The sequence below is a fragment of the Kogia breviceps genome, chromosome 1 (assembly GCF_026419965.1).
Source record: "Kogia breviceps isolate mKogBre1 chromosome 1, mKogBre1 haplotype 1, whole genome shotgun sequence".
Taxonomy (NCBI): domain Eukaryota; kingdom Metazoa; phylum Chordata; class Mammalia; order Artiodactyla; family Physeteridae; genus Kogia; species Kogia breviceps.
The window spans coordinates 117,108,205-117,130,135 of NC_081310.1; the positions used below are offsets into that span (position 1 = coordinate 117,108,205).

Here is a 21,931-nt window from a genome sequence, read left to right on the forward strand (position 1 = left end):
GGGGTGGGGTCAGGAAAGGGCCGCTACTGCCCTCGCGTGGCCAACCGGCCACCCGCGCCTACATCACCTGGGGCTTCGCGGGAGGCGGGACTGGAAAAGGCGGCTTCGGGGACGCCCGAGGAGGAGGCCGCGGAAGATGCCCACCCTCTGCTTCTAGGATCATTGCGGAGTAAGTACAACCCACCATCATCCCCCAAGCCCTGGAGACCTTTCAGAACCTTTGAGATTAAGGGCACTTGGTTCCACCTCACAATTCCCTTCCTTCCCCCTACCTGGAATTTCCAACTCGTACCCATCCTTCCACCCTGGAATCTTTCTGTATCCCCAGCTGGGAATTCAGTTGCCACCCCCGTTGTATTATTTCTGTGCCTCTAGGGACACCTAGCCGGGCCTGACTTGCGCGTTGGGTATTTACCAACACGTGTATCTTCTTCCCTGAAAGGTACCTGAGGAGGTGGATGGAGGATGAGGAAGTCGGCTCACATTTTATTAGCTTGTGCAGGGCACACTACATAGCTTCTAATAGTCATCACAGATCTCTAGGTTAAGTGTACCCATCCCCTTTTGCCTGTAAGGAAATTGAGGCTCGGGGGCGTTAAGTGACTTAACTTAAGTGGCTTAATTTTGCCATTTGTATGTGGCAGAGCAAGAACTCAGATAGTCAGGCCTGTCTGGCTCCAAAGCTGGTCTCTCTCCCTACTGCCCACTGTGATCCTCCAACCTGTCCCTTCCCACTGTCTGGCACAGTGTGTGGCACATAATAGATTTTCAACAAATATTTGCTGAATGAATGAATGTTAGAAGTCATACAGACTTTAAAGATCTGAAGAGCAACCCACACATTTACTAAAGGATGAAACTAAGGTCCAGTGCAGTTTGGTCCCAGGCCTCTTAACTGGCTCAATAAACTGAGCTGTGTGCTCAGTTCAGATCAGTTTCTGCCTTCAGAGAACTTACCATCTAAATTCCAAATGCAGACAACTTAAAGATAGGTAATAGTTATTGAGCCCTTATTACATGGACCTAGCTCTACATACATAAACTACTTTAGTCCTACAACTACCTCCTGAGGTAGTACTGTTATCTCCATTTCTCCAAAAAGCAAATTGAGGCTCAGAGAGAGTGCAAACCTAGTGTTGGGTTTGGCACCAGGACCCAAACAGCAGAACTTTCAAGCCCCTGTTCCTTAACTGCTACTCTGTACCAACTCCTCATATAGACAGTTACAGTACAAGAGGCGAGCGCTGTAGTGGGGGCATGTGTGGGCTGTGGAAGGACAGGTGAAGTGTTCAGGATGAGGTGATGTGTAGATTTTAAATGAGTTGGAGCTACTCCAGACCCACAGAGTTGTGGAAACCACAAGGCGGGGTGGGGCAGAAGACAGGGCTGGAGAAGGAAGCAGTGGCCAGATCATGAAGGTCCTTATATGCCATGCTCAAGAGTTGAGTGTCAATTTTGGTCTAGGTGCAGTAAGGAGCCACCAAAGTATTTTTTCAGAGGAATCACCAACTCAGATTCACCCTGTGGAAAGGGCTCCCTGGCTGCTGTGTATATTATATATTGGGGAAAGCAGGGGAGTGGCTGGGAGACAATTAGGAGGCTAATATACTGAAGGACTAAGGTAGTGACTGTAGAGATGGACAAATAGAAATAAATTTAAGGGACTTTCCTGGTGGTCCAGTGGATAAGACTCCGTGCTTCACATGCAGGGGGCACAGGTTCGATCCCTGGTCCCCCAGGGAACTAGAAATCCACATGCAGCGTGGCCAAAAACTAAAAAAAAAAAAATTTTTTTTAAAGAAATATATTTAGGGCTTCCCTGGTGGCGCAGTGGTTGAGAGTCCGCCTGCCGATGCAGGGGACACGGGTTAGTGCCCCAATCCGGGAAGATCCCACATGCCGCGGAGCGGCTGGGCCCGTGAGCCATGGCCGCTGAGCCTGCGCGTCTGGAGCCTGTGCTCCGCAGCGGGAGAGGCCACAACAGTGAGAGGCCCTCATACCGCAAAAAAAAAAAAAAAAAAAGAAATATATTAAAAAATATATAATCAACAATACTTAGTGATTGATTAGCTTGATGAGGAAGAAATGGAAGCCAAAGGTGCTCAACTTGAAGAATTCTAACTTGAGTAGCTGAGCTGGTGCCCCCAGAGATGATGAGCGGGGAGAGGACATATTTGTGGGGGAAATAATGAATTCAGTTGGAGGACTCTTGAGTTGAAATGCCTGTGAGATGTCTAGGAGATGTTCGGGAGACAAATGGGACAGTTTTTAGTCAAAGTAAATAAAGACACACACATTTATCCATCTGGTTTATTTGCCAAGAGCTAAAATTTTGGATCTAACTGGCACCCCTTCTTCAGTTAAATTGCCACTAAAGAAGGTCAAGGAGACAACTTCAGAATTTGGGTTGGGAGAGGGGTCAGCATAGAGAGGCTGGGATGGTGGTGGGAGGTTCAGGGCTGAGCCCCTCAGGAGTAGCTGCCTGGCCCTCCCAGGGGGATGACAAAGACCGAGATGTCATCCCCGGAACCCAGCTTGTTGTTGGGGAGACGCCAACCACGGTCCCGGGGGGTGCCCCGGGCCCCCAGGACCAGAGCTTGGGCCAGAGCTGTGTACCTGTCAGAAGCACATGTGCACATTCATATACCAACATGTATATGGGAAGATGGATACACAGGCCCTCATGTGGGTCCCCAAGCATTTCTTCCCTGTGTCCCTTCCTTCCCCATCGTCATCCCCTTGCCACCATCCAACGCCTACCTGCTGGGGTCATTGGGCTCATAGGCTGACAGCACCCTGTCCACAGTGGCAGCTACCTCACAGTCACTGGTGACATCCCACAGCCCATCTGTTCCCAGGACTAGCACATCATCTGGGCAGTGCTCATACTGCGTCAGGTCATACACTCGTACCTGGCGGATAGAGAGGGTGCAGAGGGAACTTGGGGATAAAGCGACCTTGGGAGAAAGCTAGCCTGAGACCCCTAGAACAGGGAAGGCTAAGGAGGCTCCCATGTGGCTCACCTCAGGGAAAGAGGAGAGGAAGGGCTTGATGGGTAGGGTAGAACTGCAGACCCTGAGGTTGTGGTCTCCCAGGCCCCGGGTCACCCCAATGGTGGCCATCATTCGAGCCTAAAGGAAATGAGGAGCGGACACTACTATAGCCTTCTCCCAGTCTCTCTGGGACCATGGACCCTTTCCACCCCTACCCTCGGGTAGAACCTCCACCTCCCTAGACAAGTTGTGGTGGGTCCTCCTGCCCTCTCCCACCTCTACCATGGAGTTTACCTTTTTGCCCTCCCCACAGACCAGAGGAAACCTGAGATCCTCCAGCTCGATCTTTTTGTAGGCCCTGGGGAGGGGGGAGTAGAGGAGGCATCACCCAGGCATCAAAGTCCCTCTCCCCTAGGAGCCACACCCCTTATACAAACCCCTTAGAAGGGCCTCATTCCCCCAGCTCCCAGCCTGGCCCAGCCTCCAGCTTCCACCTTGCTGCTGGTGAGGGACTGGTTGTGTTGCCATGGAAACGGGCCCCAGCTCTGAGGGAAGTGTTACCAGCCAGTCATGTTCTGGTCCCGGTACAGCATCCTCTGCCCCAGCTCCTTAGGCTGAACTCTGCGGGGGAACTCAAGGTGGGTGAATTCACCACCCAGCAGCTCTGGTTTCAGGAAGCCCTGGGGTTGGGAGCGGCCAGACAGAGCAGAGGGCCAGGGGGCATTAGGTTTACAGTACACCCTGGTGTAGAGGTGATGTTAATTATAGCAGACCCTTAAATGGAGTTTACTGTGTACCATGCACTGTTATAATATTAACATATATTAGCTCATTTAATCCTCACAACAACTTTTAAGGCAGGAACTGTTGAAGATCACACAAAGTACTCAAACCAGGATTCAATCCCAGGCAGCCCAGCTCCAGAGCCATTGCTTTAAAGCACTAAGCTATCCTGCCCCTTAGGGGCCTTTGCTGTTTCCTTCCCCCACTCTGACCGCACTTCCTTCCTCAGTTGGGGCCACAGTGCGAGGCACTGGAGCAGCCCACACTCTTTCCTGCCACATCCTCCACACCAGCTCAGCCCTGCACTCCATAGTCTGTGGAGTGGCCTTCCCAGTAAGCTCCCAGTAAGGAGCGTTCTGTCTGTGTAGTGAGGGTCGGAGAGTCCTTGGGACACAGGGTACAGAGAGGCACAAGATTAGTAAGGAATGGGAGTAGGGAGTTTAGTTTCTACTTACAAGCATCTGAAGACGCTGGCGCTCAGTCTCCGGGGTGAACTCCCGGGACATTGGAATGATTTCTCCATTCCGGACAATGATGGCTCTGCCCAGAGAAACAAAAGGTTTGGGCTCGGCTCTCTGCAACCCCCTCACATAAAGAGTTCCAAAAGGCAAGGCCCTCCCTTAGAGTCCCTCACCCAGACCCCCAGTTTTCCTCCCCTCATAGCTATTTCAGGCCCTTCCTTATGTCTGTGATCCCTCCTGACCCGTTCCAATCTCTGAATGTTAACACCCACCACGTCACTCCCTTCTATTCCCCCATCCCAGAAGCTTGACCCCCCCCCCGCACAGCCTTTTTCAAAGCTCCCACCCCATACCTGCTGTCACCTGCATTGGCTACGTACACCTTGCCTAGCAAGTAGACCACAACCAGTGCACAGCAGCCCCCCTCCACTTGGTGGCCACGCCGCTCCCGGGCCATCTGCTCATCCTGCCATATGAGGAAGGGTCAAAGGGGGTGGATGAAGAAGAGGCTCCAGACACACAGCCACCCGCCCACATCTGCAGAAATAAACTGGCCCAGGCAAGCCACACTGGTGGACAGTACGGAAGACATCGGTGTAACACCCACTTCTCCCTCCCTCTGAACCAAGTTCTGCTCAGGTTCTCAAAGCTGTTATGGGTTCTCAGGGTCACCTCCTCAGGCCACCTGACTCCCATACAGAGTTGACCAAAGTGTCTGCCTGGCAGGCCCTTGGCCCGCACCACCCACTTACCATGAACTGGAAGGCATTCTCAATGGCACCCACTACCAGGCTCTCATGAGTCACTTCCTTCTGCGAAGACCAGCAGGACTGAGGACCAACCAAGCGAGAAGAATCAGAGGAACCTGGAGCCCCCGGGGTGGACGGGAGGCAGAGGGGAGGTGGCGAGGGGTCCTGGAGTATCTCTACCAGGTCCTTTAGCTGCTCCCGAATGTGGCGATGCAGGAGCCTAGAGGCCATTTCGGCAGCTCTGCCCCCTGCATGCCCATCAAACAGGCCCCAGTAGTAGAAGCAGAGTCCCTGGTGGAGGAAAAGTTGGAGGTGAGTGTGTGTGTGTGTGTGTGTGTGTGTGTGTGTGTGTGTGTGTGTGTGTGTGTGTGCATGCGTGTGTATGTGTGTGTGTTAAGCAGGGAGAAGAGCAAGACTCTGGGCATCCATATAAACACTAGAGAGGAGGTTAGATTTTGGTATTTAAGGCAAATTAGATTTATTCACTCATTCACCAAAGGCATACTATGTGTCTGAAAGCAAAGCATCAAAAAAGTCAAACTTGGGGCTTCCCTGGTGGCGCAGTGGTTGAGAATCCGCCTGCCGATGCAGGGGACATGGGTTCGTGCCCCGGTCTGGGAAGATCCCACATGCTGCGGAGCGGCTGGGCCAGTGAGCCATGGCCGCTGAGCCTGAGCGTCCGGAGCCTGTGCTCCGCAACGGGAGAGGCCACAACAGTGAGAGGCCCGCGTACCACAAAAAAAAAAGTCAAACTCAGAGGATAAAAGATGCAAAAATAAGCAATGGTAGTTACTAAATCATCAATGAATACATGAGCATCTCCATTTTAAGTGGAAAACTAAATATTCACACTGACATGGTAGAATCTACCTGATCAATGCCAGATAAAGGTTCTGTGCCACTAAGGTAGAAAGCTAGTGAGTTAGGGGGTAGGTCTATCACATGGCTCAGATTAAAACCGAATGCCTAGAATCCCTGGGGATAGGTGTCTCCTGTGGAGGTTAGGAAAGGGGGTGGGGAGCTTACCTGGCCTCGACTAGGCCCCCTAGGTGCCCCTGAAACACTCCTCCGACCTTCCACATACACCACTTCACAGCAAGCCTGGTCCTCATTGTGCCGGCTCTTGCCGGCGTTGATGACCCTGTCAGGCCAAAGTGACCACATCAGGTTGGACACCAGACCAGGTCCTGGAATAACTCCCACCTGAGACGCACATACCCTCTCTGGCCTGCTGGCCAAGCTGAGAAAGGTCACAGCCACCTGGGAACCAGGCCAGAGGGAGGAGGAGAAGGGAGGCAGGGCAAGGCATAAGGAGTACTGCCTGGGTGTTGGGCTCCACCACCTCCTAGAAAGGCCACAGCAGCACTCTCCCACCTCAGGTCTCCCATCCCTTCCCTAATGGTGCCACTGGGGGAGAACCTGGATGGAGGGAAGGTTATAATTCCTGGCTTGGCAAAACTCTGCATCCACTCTGACCCCCAAAAAACTCTTCTAGCGCCTTGTCCACAACATCCCACCCCACCCCACCCCACCCTCATAAGCACACCCACCTTTATCCTAAAATCATCCAGTGAAAGTTTCTGCTGCTTTTTTTTCTTTTTTGGCCTCATGTGGGATCTTAGTTCCCCACCCAGGGATGGAACCCGCGCCCCCTGCATTGGAAGCATGGAGTCTTAACCATTGGACCACCAGGGAAGTCCCAGTTTCTGCTGTTTGGCAATGAGTAAGTGCTCCGGCACAGATCAGGAAAGAGGAATTGAAATAGGGTAGGAGTGGAAGCCTCCCTGGACTGCGCAGGAGCCACATAACCCCAAACTCTTCCCAAATAGCAAGTTAAAGGAGCCGGTAGTGGGGCCGCGGGTCCACCAGCCACCACCCTCAGCCCCTCAGCACCCCCATCTCCCTCAGTGCTCTGCTCTCCCAGCAGATGCATTAAAAATCCACCGGCCCTGTAGAAATTCCCTAGTGGTCCAGTGGTTAGGACTCCGCGCTCTCACTGCCGGGTCCCCGGGTCAGGGAACTAAGATCCTGCACTGCCAACAAACAACCAAACAAACATAACAAAACAAAAATTCACGCAGCCTTGGAGCAAGCCGGCTGCTGCCGCCACTCCCACCGCTCTGGCCCGGAGGTCCACTTCCTTGCCTGACCAGGGCAAGTCCACCCGCCAAGGGGTGTTCAAAGGGGGCCCTCCCGCTTCCCCGGGCGGCCCCCTCCCCCGCCCCTGGGGAAGCCGGCGGCCGCCTGGTGTCGCGGGCTATTTCTGGGTGTGGAGGGGGAGGGGAACGGTAAGAGGGACAGGGAACTGGGGCGCTGGGGTCGGGAAGCCCAAGGAGTTTTTCCAGCCGCCATCTCCTATATTAAAAGGGACCCCCGCTCCTTGAAACCTCTCCTCCCTTAGCCATTAAACTACCGGGCCGCGACTGACAACTGGCCAGCTCATCGTTCACGGGCCCTCCACTCTCCAGGCTCTGGGAGAGAACAAGGTTCCGAAGCGGCGCGGGTGAGGATAGTCAGCGAGCTAGAAAGTCCTGAGAAAAGCTGCACCCGACTTGAGAAAGGGCTGGGAGTGGGTGCGGCCCGAAGCCCAGAGGACAGCAAAGGCCCTGGGAAAAAGGAGCTCTTGGCACCGAGAGCGGCGAGGGGGGATGCGTCCCAGCGCCCGGGATGCCGAGGTGGGGAGGAGGTTGGGAATGGGAGTCCCATCCTGGTTAGGGTGCCCCCGGGGGCGCTCACTCGGCGTAGCCCGTGCTCCAAGGCAGGCGACGGCCAGTGTCCGGGGGGCTTTGCACAGCCCGGCCAGCGTGGTCATCGGCGCGTCGCAGGCCCCCAGGGCTCAGCTGCAGAAAGGTCGGTCGGGAGAAGCTTGCTCGAGCCTCTACTGTCCTCGCGGGCGCCGCACTCCCGCTCCCAGCCCTAGCCGGAGGGCTTCTGGGACCTTGTGGAGGGGCGGCGGGTGGCGCCGAGGTCGAGTTGGGCAGGTCCGGCGACTTGGGGCGCGGAGGCGGGGCGCCCCCGGAGCTCACCAGGTGCGCCACGGCCGAGCGCACCCGGTTTAACATGCTGCCTCCCTGCCCCGCCCTCGGCCGTGGCCCCGCCCCAGGACAGGCCCCGCCCCAGGACAGGCCCCGCCCCCTAGGGCTCTCGAGGGGCGGTGCTCGCTCCGGTCCGTTCGGCCCCACCAGTGGCTCCCGGCCCACAGGGCTGGTCCCCGGGAAAACTACATTCAGCTCTGGGCTAACCCGGGAACAGCCCCGCCGGCTCGCGGCCTCTCCCCCGCCTCGTTCCGACTTCTCCCGCCTCTGTTTTTTCTGGGGAAGAAGGGTCTGCTGTTGCGGGAAGGGGACAGAAATCTTATTTCAGCCTTGCTCTATATTCATCAGCTAGAACTTTCCCATTGTGACGGGAGGGTGGTGTCTCCTCGCCCTGGGATCGTTGTGGCTAGCCTGCCCAGAGAGTGATGGAGCTGATGATCTCCGTTAGCGACCGCTGGGTGTGAAGCTCCATGTGTGGTAACACCTCTGGCTGGGGCTGCCGGAGTGAGAGTGAGGGCCAGCGAGCTGGCGCTGGGAGTGGTGTGGAAGTGGTAACAAGGCAGACTGGAGCCAATCATCCTGAATTAGGGAGCTGGATTGCCTAATCCTGGATTCCTGGATTCCCGAGGGCGCTGTTCCCCGTAAAGACCACCGCTAAATCCGGCAAAACAGTTACCACTCCGACTCCACTTTTTTTTTTTTTCAGGACCCAATTTCCGCCCATATTTGGACCTCCCCTGACCACAACAGAACTGTTAGTAAGGATAACAATAACTACATTTATTGAGGACTTACTAATAATAGGCCCTCTACAAAGCACTTTCTATACTTTAGGCCCTTTACCCTGCACACTAACCCTGCAAGGTAGGTTTTATTATGTTCGTTTTATGGATGACGCAAGACTGGACGCTCCTGTCATTTTACATGACTTGTTCCAGGAGGTCAACAGCCAGTGGGAAATTCGTGCCCATGTCCGTTCCCCAGCCACCCACACCGATTCTTAAGAACCAAGCTGATTTATCTAGGTCAGAGAGGAAGGGTTAAGAGGTAGGTGAATAGAAGAGGGGGGTGTTCCTCCTCTCCCACCCTCCTCCTCTTAAGGCAAAGGCTGAGAACAGTCCAGGTGAACAACTTCTGTGGCTGCCACCGGGGGGAGACAGAGGCCGGGCTAAGTCCCTGCCTGAGAGGGGCGTATTAGACCTGATGCTGGAACAACTATGTTCCTAAGCCTGGGAATTGATTGTTAGGCCTCCAGAGACACCTCCTACCCCACACACGGTTCAAATGGGGACAAGGCCCTTATGGTCCTAATGCAAGTCAGGGTAGTCCTCAGGGACTGGCACCCAGTTCATGGTGGGGATTCCACCTCTGGACTCTGTCAGCTGGGTGCTTCCTGACCATGACCCTCTCTGTTCCTGGCTAGACTGTGCCCCCAGAAGGGGTGTGCTTTCTGGTAGCTTCCAAATAAAAATCTCACAATGGTCATTCAGGTTTGTAGACTTCTATAATTATGCCTGCACTTTGGGCAGAGAGAAGGAAAAAGAAGAAAAGAAAAGAAAACCAGAAAAAGTCAGACCCAAAGAGTGGCAAGGCAGACAGGGAGATAAAGAACATGCTGCTGCTATGGGTATTTCCCTTGTGTTGGAGGAAAACTGGAACCAGCTCACAGATAAATGGCATAAACAGCAGCAGCAAGCCATAGACAGAAGAAAAAATATAACATCCTGGCTATTTTTATTATTCAGTGTTTCTGGGACAGTTTGCTTACCACTTCTCCGTGTCATCCAGCTCCATAATCCCTGCTCTTCACAACACCCATCATGGTGTGACTGCAAGTGGGCCACAGAGCCAGGGCCCAGAGACCCCCTAGTTCCAGCAACAGATGGTCAGCAGGGATGTCAACAGCTCCCTTGGGCTCTAGAACAGCCCTCCGACCGTACCCAAATCCTAAGACTCTCCTCTCCCTGAACCTCTCACCTCCTATTCCTGACATCATCACACCTCCATCCTCAGACTGCCCCAGAACCTGGTGAGAAGGTCACCACCTCTACTCATCCCTGAGGCAGCACAGAGTGAGAGGCAAAAGGGAGATGGAGTGGGAAGAAGCAGCCTTGTAGGATATTCTTTGCTGAGAACTGCTCAGAGGCTGGTGCTGCCAGGAGTGTGCGAGGCCTCAGCTAGGGGTGGGAAATGGGTATCCTCAAGAGAAATCCCTTTAGGAACTTCCCTGGTGGTCCAGTGGGTAAGACTCCACTCTCCCAATGCGGGGGGCCCAGGTTTGATCCCTGGTGGGGGAACTAGATCCCGCATGCATCCTGCATGCATGCTACAACTAAGAGTCCTCATACTGCGAATAAAAAAGATCCCGCGTGCCACAACTAAGACCGGGCACAGCCAAAATTAATTAATTAATTAATTTTAAAAAGAGAGAGAGAGAAGTCCCTTTATCCTGGGCCACACAGAGCCAGGAACTGGGCTTCTTCCCTTTGCCTCTCCCCTCCCCATTACTCCAATCCCAGAGCCCTCTTAAACTAAGAGGAGTGTCCTTCAATCAAGAGACAAATTCACAGACCACCACTTCCTCTCTCATTTGTCTAATACTTTCACATCCAGAATCTCACCCTGTAAAAAATTACACACTATACGATTGCAATTACGTTGCAATTTTTATGGTGAAGAAACTGGGTCTCAGAGTTTCGTTCCCAAGTTGGGGTTCATACCCATCATCCACAGGCATACCACCTACCCACATGCCTCCCCTGGTCCTTCCTGCCCCAGAGGACACCACCCCTGGGGTAGAGATCATTTGCTATTTCCTCCTGGATTTTAACATTTTAACACTGAAGGGCTACCCTAGCAATCTAAAAGAGCATTGTCAAATAGGATTTTGTGCAATGTGGGAATGTTCTATATCTTTTCTGCCCAATACAGTAGTCCCTAGCTGCAGGTGGTGATTGAGCACTTGAAATGTTGTGAGTGTAAATGAGAAACTTAATTTAAGATGTCATTTACCGTATTGGACAGTGCAGTTCGGGAATCTTCAAGGCTCAAAACCCGTAAGGGTCTGGGCTATCAGTCCTCACACTCAGCACCCCACCCCAAGCCCCAAGACCTCCAGAGTCTTGAGGGACCTCTCTGAATTACCTGCCTATACCAGGGACCACATCGCGGGGTCTGGCTGTCCTCTCTTCCCCGGTCTTGCCTCGAGCGCCAGGGGTCGCTATGCCCGCAGGGCCGGCGAAGCGCTGTGCGCGGTGCCCGGCGCTGTCCGGGAGGCGGCGGCGGCTGCGCCCGCGCGGGGCTGGGGAAGCGGGGGCGGCCCCGGGCTAGGAGGAGGAGGAGGCGGCGGCGGCGGCGGCAGCCGCGAGCTCCCAGGCCTTCGGGCGGGAGCCTCGGAGGGACCCCGGCTGAGCTCTGCAGAGGTGGCCGAGCGGCCCCGGAGCTCCCCGGTGCCCAGGGCGGGCCCCGCATGACCGTGATGCCAGTTTGGCCAGAGCCCCTCCGCCTCGGGGACGCAGCAACTTGGTGAGGGGGACAGGACTCCGGACTAGACAGCACCGGAGCTGACCGCTCCCGCCTGCAGTCCGCCTTTTGGAGTCTCGATCCTGGGCTCAGAGGCTAGGAGAACCTCAGGCCGGCGGGTGGAACCCGTGGGTACCGCCGTGGGGCAGGTAGGTCCCAGGCGTGGGAGCTCATAATTGGGAGGACTGAGTGGGCGCGGGGCAGGGGCGGGAGAAGGCAGGGTAAGGTTAAAGGATCTTGTGGTTCACATTCTCAACCCCATGCTGGTATGCAGGGGTTTGGGGAAAACAGCCTGGGAAACTGAGGCAGGAGTGTGGAAGCCTGAGAACAAACCCCAGAAGCTTCTTTCTCAAACTCTCTCTGAAGGAAGGAATAGAATGACAGAGAAGGCACCCCAAATGCCCACTCCCGGGTCTTTTGGGTCTTGGGGTTCATAGGAGAGATGGGAGAGTTGGGTTGGAGGTGTGGCAGCTCAGAGAGAAATGGGTTGGGGGACTGCTGGAGAAAAGGCACAGCTACCTTTGTAATGATCAAAACAAAGGTTCCTGAAGGGGGCAGGGAGAGGAGATACCTACTCAGAAAAGAGGTACTTCTAGAAGCTCTCTGCCCGTGGAGCACACCCATCCCAGGGGTTTTGGCATCACTTCCTCCATCTGCCCCCGCAGTCTTTTCTGGGCTCTCACTCTGGGGAGCTAGGACACATGGCTCTTGGTCCTTCTTGAGCCCCACCATCCGACCTGCCTCAGTTCCACCTCCCTCTGGAGGCTGAGGGAGGGGAGGGCTTGGGAAAAATGGAGTTGCTTTGGGGCTGAGGCCGCTGAGGCTCAGAGACCTGGAGGACTCCCATTCTAGCCTGCTAGAGTGGGAATGGGGGTGAGGGCAGCAGAGTTGAGCCAGCTCCTGGCCAGTCCAGGAAGCAGGTGTGATGGGACTAGGAGGAGGAGGAGGCAGAGAGGATTCAGGACCTCAGGGGTTATTATTCTCAGGCGCCTCTTCCCAGCAGTGGCTGTCAGATTCTGCTCAGGAACTCTTCCCCGGCCTTCAGCCCCTTCCCAAGGCCAGAGAGATGACAGGGTTGGTTCTTAGACACCTCCTACCATCAACCCTGCTTCACTCCTGGCACAGAGAAGCTCCCTCCATCTTCTCTTCTCAGGCCTACCAACCTGCATGTTCCCAGAGTCTGCAAGGATCTCTGCTAATTCCCAGGGCACAGGAGGGACTCTGCCCCCTGTCCTGGCACCTTGGGGAACAACCTCAGAATTAGGCACTACTTCAGTGCCCAGTCCATCCACTTGCCCTCACCCAGGCCCTCCTCCACCCTCTGCAGGGCCATGGGCTCCCTCTGTCCCTTGCAAACCACAAGAATCTCTCCTATTTGTCTAGGAAGAGTGAGTCTGAGGTCAGTGGATGAACTGACGGAAGATAAAAGATTCCAAAAAAGGTGAGTGAGGAGACAGTTGAAGAGGGGGAGTTGGGGGAGGGGTGCGTAGACAGAGATCAAGCACCCTATCCAAGGGAGCAGCCGGGTCCTGGCATTTGGTTTGGCCTCTAGTGTTCCCAGAACTAAGCTGGCACCTGAGGGAGCCCAGTGATGCCCCAAGGGGTAGCAGTGCAGCAGAGGGGGTGGTTCATGCCCCTTCTGTGCTTGGGTGGCTCCCAGCTGCTCTGTGCCTCTGCTTTACTGGGGTTCCCTCCATTTCTAGTCCACTTTCTGGGATAGATTTGGGAGATTCGAACCATCAAGGATGAAGGAGAAGGAAAGGGGAAGAGAGCCAGAAGCAAGGTGGTCCAGTGGGAACAGGGCAGGTATCTGGGCTCAGGGTCTTCTACCCAGATGCTGCCTGGCCTTGGGCAAGTCATTTGACTTCTATTAGCCTCCATTTCATTTCTTCCTTTTTATATTTAAATTTTGTTTAGGCTGAATTGCTAGTACCTTCCCGTGGTTCAAACCCCAAAAGATTAAAGAGCAATAGGGAGAGGGATTTCCCTGGCAGTCCAGTGGTTAAGACTTTGCCTTCTAATGCAGGGGGTGTGGGTTCGATCCCTGTTTGGGGAGCTAAGATCCCACATGCCTCGCGGCCAAAAAACCAAAACATAAAACAGAAACAATATTGTAACAAATTCAATAAAGACTTTAAAAATGGTCCACATCAAATATTACTCAGCCATAAAAAGAAACAAAATTGAGTTATTTCCAGTGAGGTAGATGGTCCTAGAGACTGTCATACAGAGTGAAGTAAGTCAGAGAGAGAAAAACAAATACCATATGCTAACACATATATATGGAATCTAAAAAAAAAAAAAAAGGTACTGAAGAACCTAGGAGAAGGACAGGAATAAAGACGCAGAGGTAGAGAATGGACTTGAGGACACGGGGAGGGGGAAGGATAAACTGGGACGAAGTGAGAGAGTGGCATGGACATCTATCTATACACTACCAAATGTAAAATAGATAGCTAGTGGGAAGCAGCTGCATAGCACAGGGAGATCAGCTCAGTGCTTTGTGTCCCCCTAGAGGGGTGGGATAGGGAGGGAGGGAGGGAGGGAGACGCAAGAGGGAGGAGATATGGGGATATACGTATACATATAGCTGATTCACTTTGTTATACAGCAGCAACTAACACAACATTGTAAGGCAGTTATACTCCAATAAAGATGTTTAAAAAAAAATGGTCCACATCAAAAAAAATCTTAAAAAAAAAAAAAAGGAGCAATAGGGAGAAAAATATCTCCCTTCTACCTCTGTATCCCAGCCAACCAGTGTCCCACTCCCAGCCAACTAGTGTCCCTTCTTGGTGGCAAACAATGTTATTAGGGTCTTTTGGTACATTTTCCAGAGCTAGCTTAACCCATATTTGAGCAACATATATAATCCCTCCCTTTTACACATTGAATACACATCACCAGGCACTTTGCTTTTTTTCCCTAAATGATGGATTATCATTGGAGATCATTGCATGCCTCAGTACATAAAGCATTTCCTCATTCTGTTACAGCTGTCTGGATGGGCATTGCACAGATGGCACACAGTGTATTTAGCCAGCCCTTTACTGATGGTTGTTTAGGTTGTGTCCAGGCTTTTTGAGTATCAGTTTGCTCATTTGTAAAATGGGTACAAATAATCCTACTTTGTAGGACAGTTGTGAAGGATTCAAGAGTATGTTTGCAGGGTCAAGTGCTCAAAACATGGCAGTCAGCATTATTGGTCCTTCCGTGTCACAGCCCTCCATGGGACCATGCCTGGTCCATTCTTTAAGACCCCTCCTAAATGTCATCTCCTCCACAAAGCTTTCCATGTTTTTCCCAGCAGAACAGTCTCCCTTCCTGCTCCCCTTTCTGACTGTAGTACTCACCACTTTCTACAGTGAGTCTGTGCCAGGCCGAGAGCTGCCTGGGGACAAGTCGTGCACCCTGCCTGCCTCTGTGCCCCCCAGAGCACGTGGCACAGTGGTGCTGGCCCTGGGCACTGGGAGGGCTCCTGCCTGGAGTCAAGCAGGGTGTGTGCTTCTCTCTGCAGGATGCGTGAGAGGGCCACACAGAACTGGAGCACGAGCGGCTGGCTGCTGGCACTTGGCCTGATCTGGCTGTGGACCCACCCGGCCTCGGCTTCCTTGCAGCCTCCAACTCCAACAGGTCCAGGGGAGGTGGCGGGGCCCCGGGGCAGGTGGTTTTCCAGGATGCCTGGAAAGCTGGACACCACTGCACCCTGTTCCACAGCAGGCAGATCTCTGAGGCAGAGTAAAACCCACAGATTCAAGGGCAGACCCATTCTCACCTTCCCTTCCATGCCTGAAGGTGTTCTGCAGGGAGAGGAGCCCCCGGGTCAGGGCTTAAGTCTAGCCTCCTGGCCTAATTCTGTGGTTTTCCTTCTGGGATGGCTAAAGCCGGTGTAAGCGGATGATCCTCCCCACGCATTGTAAGCCCTCGGCCCCTTGGCCTCACCCAGAGGAAGCCAGGATATGGGGGATGGTGTGGACTCCATCTTTCTCCTGCCCAAGGGCCAGACTCTGTCAGGGTGATGAGTGTGGCCTCACTGGGGAGGAAGGAAGGATAGGAACGCTGATGTGGCAGGAAGATGTCATCTGTTTCCTCCTCCCCTGCAATTGGAAATCTCTTACCTACCCCTGCCCTGAGCTGGGAGGAGGGGTTGGAGGACAACTAGGGCCGGTGAGAGGGGAGCAGGGGTGCTGGCCTTGGCCGGGCATCTGATGATGTGCTGGCCCTTTCAGTCCCCGTGAAGCAGGGCACCTGCGAGGTGATTGCTGCTCACCGCTGCTGTAATCGGAACCGCATCGAGGAGCGCTCCCAGACTGTCAAATGCTCTTGCTTCTCTGGCCAGGTGGCCGGCACAACCCGGGCAAAGCCCTCCTGCGTGGACGGTGAGTGAGAGGCTGGGACCCGGCAGGGAGGGCTTGGTCAGAGAGATAAGAAGGTCTGTCCAGGCTTCGCCATCTGCTGGGGATACAATTTCATGCCCAGCTCAGGGCTTTCACTGTCGGAGTCTCAAATGATGGGGCCACCTCTGGGAGGAGGGGCACAGATGTGACCATTTCCATCCCATAGATGAGGAAAGCTCTGTCACAAGCACACGCCCTCCCTCCTGGCCACACCTACTGCCTGGCACCTAGGCAGATTAATTTCCTCACACGATCTTCTCAGGCCTCCCATCAGCCTCATCACCTCACACCCACTCCTCCAGACGTTGACTTCTTCACCTGCGGCTCCTTCCCAGGCCTCTTACACATCCCCTCCTCTCATTCTCAAGCCGGCCTTTACCCTCCCCTCACATGGACACACATGTATCGCTTGGCCACAAATTCCTTCGTATCCACCCCTTTCCCACGGCCCCACCCATGCTTATTTTCTTACTCTCACATGGCAGCACCATAAACGTGCCCACTTGTGCTCACACACACACACACCTGCTTGTGTACTCCCTCAAATGGCCTGCACACTTGCTCACGTATACCAAGGGGTATGTTGAAGACTGTACCTCTCTGCTAATGATGTGGTGGCTCAACTCAAGGGTTGCCTTAGAGACAACTTCCCCTGCCTTTACCCCTCTCTGTCTTTGGTGACATGTAGGTGTCAGTGGGGTTGAGGTTGGTATGGTTATGTCCCAAGGCCTCAGCCTGAGTACTGCCCTTCCGGGCAGCCTGGAGTAGAGAAAAGACAAGGGAAATGCAGGGCTCTAAGCCAGGGTGTATAGAAACATGCCCTCATTCTGCACGGACCACTCCCACGCCCACAACTGCATGCTGTACTTGCAGAGAACTAGAGCTGCCCTCACTGTTTCCTGCTCCCACAGCCTCCATCGTCCTGCAGAAGTGGTGGTGTCAGATGGAGCCCTGCCTGCTGGGCGAGGAGTGTAAAGTGCTCCCGGACCTGTCAGGATGGAGCTGCAGCACTGGACACAAAGTCAAAACCACCAAGGTATCCAGGGAGAGACACTTCACCCCAGCTCTACTGTTCCCCCTTCGCTGGGGGTGGAAAAGGGGGCACAGGAACCCTGGGGTCTAGGATGCCGTTTTCCCCGGGTGAGATCTGCAAGCCATGTGGGCTTATCCCCAGACAGTCTCCCCTGGGTTTGTCTAGACTCTGGGGACTGAAATACAAGGTGTCCTTCTGGGCAAATTCCTGATGCTCCTGAGGCCTTAGCTTCCTTCTCTGCCAAGAGTGAGTTTGCCTTCCAGAACATGTCAGGTCCATAGAACAAAGTAGAGAAGTGAGGGAATTATCTAGATAATTGAGAGGGGAATCTCTGCAATAGCCATTCTGCCCTCCCACCCCTGCTGCAGGCCCACACCCACACTCCCACGATTCACACCCTGTAGCTCACACCTGCCTTTTTCTGGTTGAACTGCTGTGCTGACACCAGCTGAGAGGATTATTATTTCCGTGGTTTGCTGCCTGCCCCACAGAACAAGGGATAATCAAAATTTTATCGAACTCATTAGCAGTTCCATGTGTGTCACGGTTAATCAGTTGTATTGCTCTGTCATGGCCGTTTGTACAGGTGGGTGACACTGTGGGGCAAGCCAGAACTCTGCCTCCTGCCTTCCCTCCCCACCATCACACCCAGCAAACAAACAAGCAAAGAAAACAATACAGAAGGAAAGGCGGGCTCCAGAGTTCTGAAGAGAACATTTTCATAGGGCACAGAACAGGAGCTACAGCGAGAAAAAGTGTGGCTGGATCTAAAGTAGAGCTTCCTATCTGCAGGCAGGCAAGGGACACAGCCATTCTGAGTATATTTAAGACTAGAAGAGACCCACCCCAGAGCTTCTGACATTTGTCACTATTGTATGGATTTGGATTTGTAGCCTGTAGATCACTGTGCTTGCAGTTTGGTAGCTACTCTGAAGCAACCAGAGGTGACACAAGGCTGATTTATGTTTGCATGGGCCACCCAGCCACACTTTCCCAGTCTGGACTGCTTTAGGGGAAAGTGACCTGCATATCCTGGGGAATCTCGGGCACACTGGCATGGGACAGGCATTCCCTTCTCTAACCTTCCCGCATCACTTGCTCTCTAGGTCACACGATAGCTCTTGGGGTCATGACCTGACAGCTTGATTGAGCCACCCACTGGAGAATGGTGTCCAGTTATCAGCTGGCAAATATGGAGACTCACTTCCCTGGACCCACACCCTGTGCAAAGTGCAGCAGCACTCTTTCCAGAGGTATTGCAGTTAAGCTTCTCAGCAGATATGTCCTCATATCTCCAGGCCAATCTCCAGCCACATACCTGTGGTGCTGGGCTCTCCCTGGGGGGACACAGAAGGTCAAGATAGAACCCCTACCCTTAAGGAATGTTTAGTCAAGTTGAAGAGCTGACGAAAGGCAATCAAGGTAATTTAGATTAAAGTGTGTGGTATCAGACTGGTTTCTGGCCCATATGCTGTGAGCATGTTGGGGACCGTTCACCCCACTCCAGTTGAGGAGACTCCCGCAGCCCTTCAGCCACCCTCTGGCCACAGGGCACAAAGACATAGGTCATATTCACCACCCACTACTTCGGTGGGACCTCACATCGGTCCGAATCCCCGGCAAGCTGCTGACCTGCTGAAGGAAAACACTCTCCCCTGATGCCAGACCGGCTGTATCTCATTTGGATGGGGCTGAATTGACTTGGGGAAGGAAAGCAGAGATGAAGCCAAAGAACTTTCCAGAAAAGCTTCTGCAGAGGCCTTGCCTTCTTTGAACACCCTGGGTATGGGCTGGACAGGAGTGTAAAATCACCCCCACCCAAGCACCCCAGGTTTTTGTTTGTTTGCTTGTTTTAGCGGATGAGGAAACTGAGTCCCAGAGAAATGAGGTGACTTGCCCAAGGTGTCACAGCTTGGGCTCCCAAATCTCTAAGACGGCTGACCTTTCACTTAGCCTGGATGTTGGGATTCCAGCCTGGGCCTTCCATGCTGTTTTTATCTCAAGAACAGGAACCTGCAAAGAACTGGCTGGACAGCTCAATGATTTTGAGCAAGAACTTTTACAAAGTTCACTCCTATCTGAAATAATCCAGAATACCTACCCACCAGGATGCAGGGCCACTGGGTCTCCACTCTGCCCTCAGCCCCAAAACTTCCAAACAGAACCCATGACAGCCCAGAGGTCACTCAGCCCAGTTACAGCTGAACACTCTGAGCTGGAAGGCTTGTCCACTCTAACCCGTTTCTTCCGGAGTCCTTAGGCTGTGCCTCTCAGTGGCTCTGGCTCCAACAGAGGGTCTGGGTGGCGTCCAGGGCTAGTCAGAGTCCTCTTCCTTCAAAGGCCCTGCTAAGCAGCAGGGGCTCCCCTGCTAGGCAGCAGGGGAGCCCCTGCTGGGCTGGATGGAGCCTCTGTCCAGGACTAAAGGTCAGCCAGTCAGGCTGGCACCCTAGGTGGTTTGCAGATGACACACAGGCCTCAGGGACTCAGAGACGTGAATTACTTGGATATCTCATCAATAAGAGAATTACAGCCTCAGTGACTGCTGGCATCAGCTGGGATCAGGTAGGATCAGCTGGGATCACCAGGACTGCAGGTGTGATGGGACCTTGCGGGGAGGGGCGTCAGTAGAGACCAACTGGGACAATGCTGAATTCTGACCCTCAGAGAAGATAGATCAGATGACGGGTTGAGGCTGAGAGTCTCAGTCCCTCCCTGCTTCTCTCCCTCCCTCCCCATGAAGTAGAATCAAGACCGTTCACCCCACTCCAGGGTTTATCTTCTTGTTTGCCTTTTTGTTGTTTTTGGTAATGGGGTGAACAATGATGCCGGCTTCCCACTAGACTGTAGATGTCAGAACTCTGACAACTTCGAATCTCTGCATACAGTGAGGTCACAGGGTGGGATAGTCAAGGAGTAGGTCAAAGGTTGTCATCACCTCCTTCAAGGTTGGGGAGTGGATTAAGGGATTGGCACTCTTTCTGGAAAGGATAGTAAATATTTGCAGGCCACATACAGTCTCTGGCATATTCTTTGTTTTTGTTGTTGTTTATTTTGTTTCATGTTGTTTTAAAAAACCTTTTAAAATGTAAAAACCATTCTTAGCTCAAGGGCTGTACAAAACCAGGCCCCAGGCAATTTTGGGGAGGTTGCCAACACCAATAAACCTTTGAAGGCAGGCCATCTCTGCAGCTTGGGCCTGCCTCCAGGCCTGCCTTTGGTGCAGTGGGAACCTGAGCGTGAGGGGTGGGTCGGTTTTGTTTTTCTTCTAATGTTCCTTGAGAGACTGGTGAGTTAATTATTTAGGCTACAAATGAGACAGCTTTAGCAGAGTCGGACAATAAGAGCCTGCTCTCCTTGAAGCCAGGATGCAGGCTTCTCTACTCCCTCCCCATCCCTCAAGACTGTGTCCAGGAGGGAGGGAGAGGGCTCCAGCCCCCTGCGCATCTGCTGCATCCATAGCCAGTGGGCTGTGAGCTGGGGGATGATGCTGTACAAACTCCCTCCAAGCTGCCAACCACTGCCCGTCCCTGCCCCAGCCAGCCTCCTTGATCCTCCCTGACTTCCCTCATCCCTGCTTCAGAGAAGACCTCCTTCCTTTGGCACATGCTGGAATTTGCTAATTCATTTTTATAACCCCTCAAAGCCTCCATTTCCTCCTGACCTAATCATATATTTATTTGGTGGGCTTTGAGGGGTATTCTTTATATGGCCAGGAGAGCCCCACACGAGAGGATCTGATGGAGAAGGGAAAGCGTCTCACCTCCCAACAGAAGCTCCCTCAGGTCCTGCTTCCAACTAAGTCAACATTTGTACACATTTTGTAGCTGTTTCAATGGCAGTATAGGAATGCAAATTAATTTTCCTGGAGCATAGGGGTCCTGGATCATTTGTGTTCCTTTTCTCCCGTTAGTGGGATGGGCTCTCAGATTTCCTGAGGTTAGCTGGTAACCCTACCCACCCAACTTCGGAAGGTTGCCAACTACAGAAGATCATGTGCTACTTTCTGTGGCCTCCTGGCAGTTTCATTAAGGTCTGTGAGTGACATCCTAATTAATGGCTCCAGACAGTTGGCTAGAGTTGAAGCCGCAGCTTCCTAAAATCACAAGCTTAGAGCTAGAAGGGATTTAGGAGACCTTAGCCAATTCCCTCATTTGACAGATGAGAAAAGGAAGGCTCAGAGAGGTTAGGTAATTTGCTCAAAGTCACACAGCAAGCTGGTGGCATGTGCTGCCCAGTGATCCAGACAAGTGCTCTTTATGCTACTGCACATTGCCTCTTACACTAGTATAGATGAGAGCCCTGAAAAGAAGCCAGAATTTCAGCAAGGATGAATGTGAAAAAGCCTCACTCTAAAATCACCCAACCCTGTGAGTTCCAAATGACAGAATAAAGAAGAATGGGATGCTTTTAGAGATATATACACAGAAAGAGGGGAGAAGGGACAAAAGGGGGCAATTGAAATCACTCAGAAGAACATCAAAACACCAAAGCACCACACAAAATAATTAGAATAAAACTTGATTTTTGTCCTTCTTGGAGGAGACAGAATGGAGCTCCTGTCAATCTTTGGGAGACTTGTGCAGCAGCTTTGATGGTTTCAGGATTCTTTAGAGCCTAGTGCAGGGGGCTGCAAACCAAGGCCCATGGGCCAAATTTGGTCCACCACCTGTCTTTGTAAATAAAGTTGTATTGGAATGTAACCATGCTTATTTGTTTATTATTGTCTGTGACTACTTTCCTACTATGAGATAACAGAGCTAAGTCATTGCAGAGAAACCATACAGCCTACAAGGCTTAAAATATTTACTGTTGGACCCTTTGTAGAAAACTTTTGCAAACCCCTGCCCTGGCGTTTTTATCAAATCTTTCTCAATACACGCTGACAATTTGGAAAATGATGACTGTATGTTGAATTTCTAGGTTTGGGTGTTTTTTGTTTTTGTTTTTTTTTTGAGTCT

The 21,931-nt window shown here is 52.9% G+C and overlaps 2 protein-coding genes across 6 annotated transcripts; one reads left to right on the forward strand and one right to left on the reverse strand.

Moving 5' to 3' along the window:
- The first annotated feature begins 12 nt into the window (after window positions 1-12).
- On the forward strand, window positions 13-21,671 carry TAFA3 (TAFA chemokine like family member 3). 4 transcript variants are annotated; one of them, XM_067042115.1, is made up of 6 exons: window positions 96-169; window positions 12,927-12,984; window positions 15,061-15,176; window positions 15,773-15,922; window positions 16,852-16,976; window positions 18,080-21,671. In XM_067042115.1, the coding sequence occupies exons 3-6, from the start codon at window positions 15,062-15,064 to the stop codon at window positions 18,089-18,091; spliced, it is 402 nt and encodes a 133-aa protein (XP_066898216.1). In that variant the 5' UTR covers window positions 96-169; window positions 12,927-12,984; window position 15,061; the 3' UTR covers window positions 18,092-21,671. The 4 variants fall into 4 exon arrangements, with proteins under 4 accessions (XP_058916969.1, XP_066898216.1, XP_066898206.1 ...); XM_067042105.1 differs by lacking the exon at window positions 96-169 and adding an exon at window positions 11,359-11,692; XM_059060986.2 differs by lacking the exon at window positions 18,080-21,671 and having other exon boundaries at window positions 13-169; window positions 16,852-17,063.
- PPM1J (protein phosphatase, Mg2+/Mn2+ dependent 1J) lies at window positions 2,297-8,073 on the reverse strand. Of its 2 annotated transcripts, none has more exons than XM_059060907.2 (10): window positions 7,723-8,073; window positions 6,013-6,127; window positions 4,990-5,277; window positions 4,618-4,703; window positions 4,232-4,316; window positions 3,555-3,673; window positions 3,288-3,351; window positions 3,024-3,131; window positions 2,761-2,912; window positions 2,297-2,616 (listed from the first exon to the last, which is right to left on the reverse strand). In XM_059060907.2, exons 1-10 carry the CDS (start codon window positions 8,046-8,048, stop codon window positions 2,469-2,471), a joined length of 1,491 nt encoding a protein of 496 aa, XP_058916890.1. In that variant the 5' UTR covers window positions 8,049-8,073; the 3' UTR covers window positions 2,297-2,468. The 2 variants fall into 2 exon arrangements, with proteins under 2 accessions (XP_058916890.1, XP_058916881.1); XM_059060898.2 differs by having other exon boundaries at window positions 4,591-4,703.
- Window positions 21,672-21,931: the final 260 nt, after the last annotated feature.

Coding starts and splice junctions, on each gene's coding strand:
- TAFA3 (XM_059060986.2), top strand. CDS start 15,062: ATGCGTGAGAGGGCCACACAGAACTGGAGCACGAGCGGCTGGCTGCTG. Junction 15,177..15,772: donor GCAGCCTCCAACTCCAACAG/GTCCAGGGGAGG, acceptor TGGCCCTTTCAG/TCCCCGTGAAGCAGGGCACC. Junction 15,923..16,851: donor AAAGCCCTCCTGCGTGGACG/GTGAGTGAGAGG, acceptor CTGCTCCCACAG/CCTCCATCGTCCTGCAGAAG.
- PPM1J (XM_059060898.2), bottom strand. CDS start 8,048: ATGTTAAACCGGGTGCGCTCGGCCGTGGCGCACCTGGTGAGCTCCGGG. Junction 3,132..3,287: donor TCTGTGGGGAGGGCAAAAAG/GTAAACTCCATG, acceptor CATTTCCTTTAG/GCTCGAATGATGGCCACCAT. Junction 2,617..2,760: donor GAGCCCAATGACCCCAGCAG/GTAGGCGTTGGA, acceptor TGCTTCTGACAG/GTACACAGCTCTGGCCCAAG.